This window comes from Dendrobates tinctorius, unplaced genomic scaffold, assembly GCF_039654945.1.
Source record: "Dendrobates tinctorius isolate UK_male_01 unplaced genomic scaffold, ASM3965494v1 ptg000273l, whole genome shotgun sequence".
Classification (NCBI taxonomy): Eukaryota; Metazoa; Chordata; class Amphibia; order Anura; family Dendrobatidae; genus Dendrobates; species Dendrobates tinctorius.
In genome coordinates, this window is record NW_027361940.1 from 16,697 (window position 1) to 18,452 (window position 1,756).

General features: G+C 42.5%; 1 protein-coding gene across 1 annotated transcript; it reads right to left on the reverse strand.

Annotated features, from left to right (window-relative positions):
• Nucleotides 1–358: 358 nt before the first annotated feature.
• On the reverse strand, nucleotides 359–1,367 carry LOC141072459 (olfactory receptor 56A4-like). The gene has a single exon (XM_073559737.1). It carries the CDS (start codon nucleotides 1,365–1,367, stop codon nucleotides 549–551), a length of 819 nt encoding a protein of 272 aa, XP_073415838.1. The 3' UTR covers nucleotides 359–548.
• Between the last annotated feature and the right edge of the window lie 389 nt (nucleotides 1,368–1,756).

Consider the following 1,756-nt stretch of genomic DNA (forward strand, 5'->3'; position numbering starts at 1 on the left):
TGGGGGTGGTTTATGTCTCTCTTCAGGAAGTGGGGGTGGTTTGTCTGTTCAGGAAGTGGGTGTGATTTTTGTCTCTTCAGGAAGTGGGGGTGGTTTATGTCTCTTCAGGAAGTGATGGGGTTTATGTCTCTTCAGGAAGTGGGGGTGGTTTCTCAATAGGAAAGAAGGACAGGTTTATATCTCTATACAGGAAGTGAGGTTGAGACTTTGTCGCTATAAGAATTTTGATCAGGTCTGACTCTTACTCGGAAATGCGGACAGATCTCTGTCTCAGTTCCTTCTCACCTGTCTACTAAAGCTCGCACAGGCATAGCATAGACATAGTCTTTAAGTTAAGGGCAGGATGAATACATGCTGAATGTAAGGGGCAAATTGGTTCATGAAAATAAGGACTGTTGTAACTTGTGGGGGTTGAAGGCAGCAAAAACAGGCTTTACATTGGTTATGGGTAACATGATGGGCTAATTTTCACATATGTTTTTTAAATCAATAGTAAAAAGTTCTTGAGTTTCTTGTACTTCTCTACAGTAAGCGTGGTTGATTTGTCCTCAAGGCTGGATTTTAATCTTCCTAATAGTTCTATGTATAGCATATCGGATCTCCTTGGTCAGCACACCATACACCACTGGATTCAAAGCTGGAGACAGAAGGTGATGGAGAAGAGAAATGACAACATGCACTTGCCGGGGCATCTCCTTGACTGCTCGATTAGATACTATAGTGGTCGCGATTGTGATATAAAACATGAACATAACAATGAAGTGAGAGCCACAGGTACGGAAAGCTTTGGAGGCAGCGCTGAATGAACGAGCCACCACCACTGTTCTTAGGATGACAAAATAAGATATGATGATGAGCAGTACATCACTGCCACCTACCACAATGAAGATTACCAGGCCGTAGATGCTACTGGGAGTATTGTCACTGCAGGCCAGTTTTTCTACAGACATGTTCTCACAATAACAATGAAAAATTTCTCGGTTGGAGCAATAATCCAGATTTACTGCTAGCAGAGGCATGGGCAAGGCCACAGCCATGTTTCTGACCAGAATGAAGACACAAGCTTTGGCCACAAATTGTCCTGTGATGATGGAAGAATAGTGAAGAGGATCACAGATGGCTACATAGCGGTCATAAGCCATGAACAGAAGTATTGAAGATTCTGAGGCTGACCACATGATGGAGAAGAACATTTGGCTAAAGCAAGCACTGGCAGTCACAGTTGCAGAGTCTGTCCAAAGCATAAAAAGAATCTTGGGAGTGGCAACCGTACTGAGGCAAATATCAATCACAGCAAGCATTCCCAGAAAGTAGTACATGGGATGATGGAGTCTTGGCTCAATGACAATCACTGCAAAAATCATCATATTGGATATCAGGGCAACCAAAAGGAAGAACAGGAGAAGACCAGAGATGTCCCAGGTGTGCACGTCAGGAAAACAGATGAAGATGAACTCCAGAGTTGAGATTTTGGTGCCATTCGTCTCTTTCGTGCTATTTGTGTAATTTACCATTAACGGGACACCTGGAAGAAATCACATCCTATGATTAAACTTTACCATTCCAAGTATTGGGGATATAGAACAAATGGTCTATGAGTGCGATATCTGATATTACCATGATATTATCCAATATCCCACCCAGTTCATCTCCGTGTGCTCCCAGACTTTGAGATTGAGGAAAGAAAGAACCTCAAAAAAACAGGTTAGTGTTTAAAAACCATAAAGTCTTATATGGGCTGTTCTGTCAGGAAAGA

Excerpts from the sequence above, each read along its gene's own strand:
- LOC141072459 (XM_073559737.1), bottom strand. The coding sequence starts at position 1,367 with ATGATGATTTTTGCAGTGATTGTCATTGAGCCAAGACTCCATCATCCC.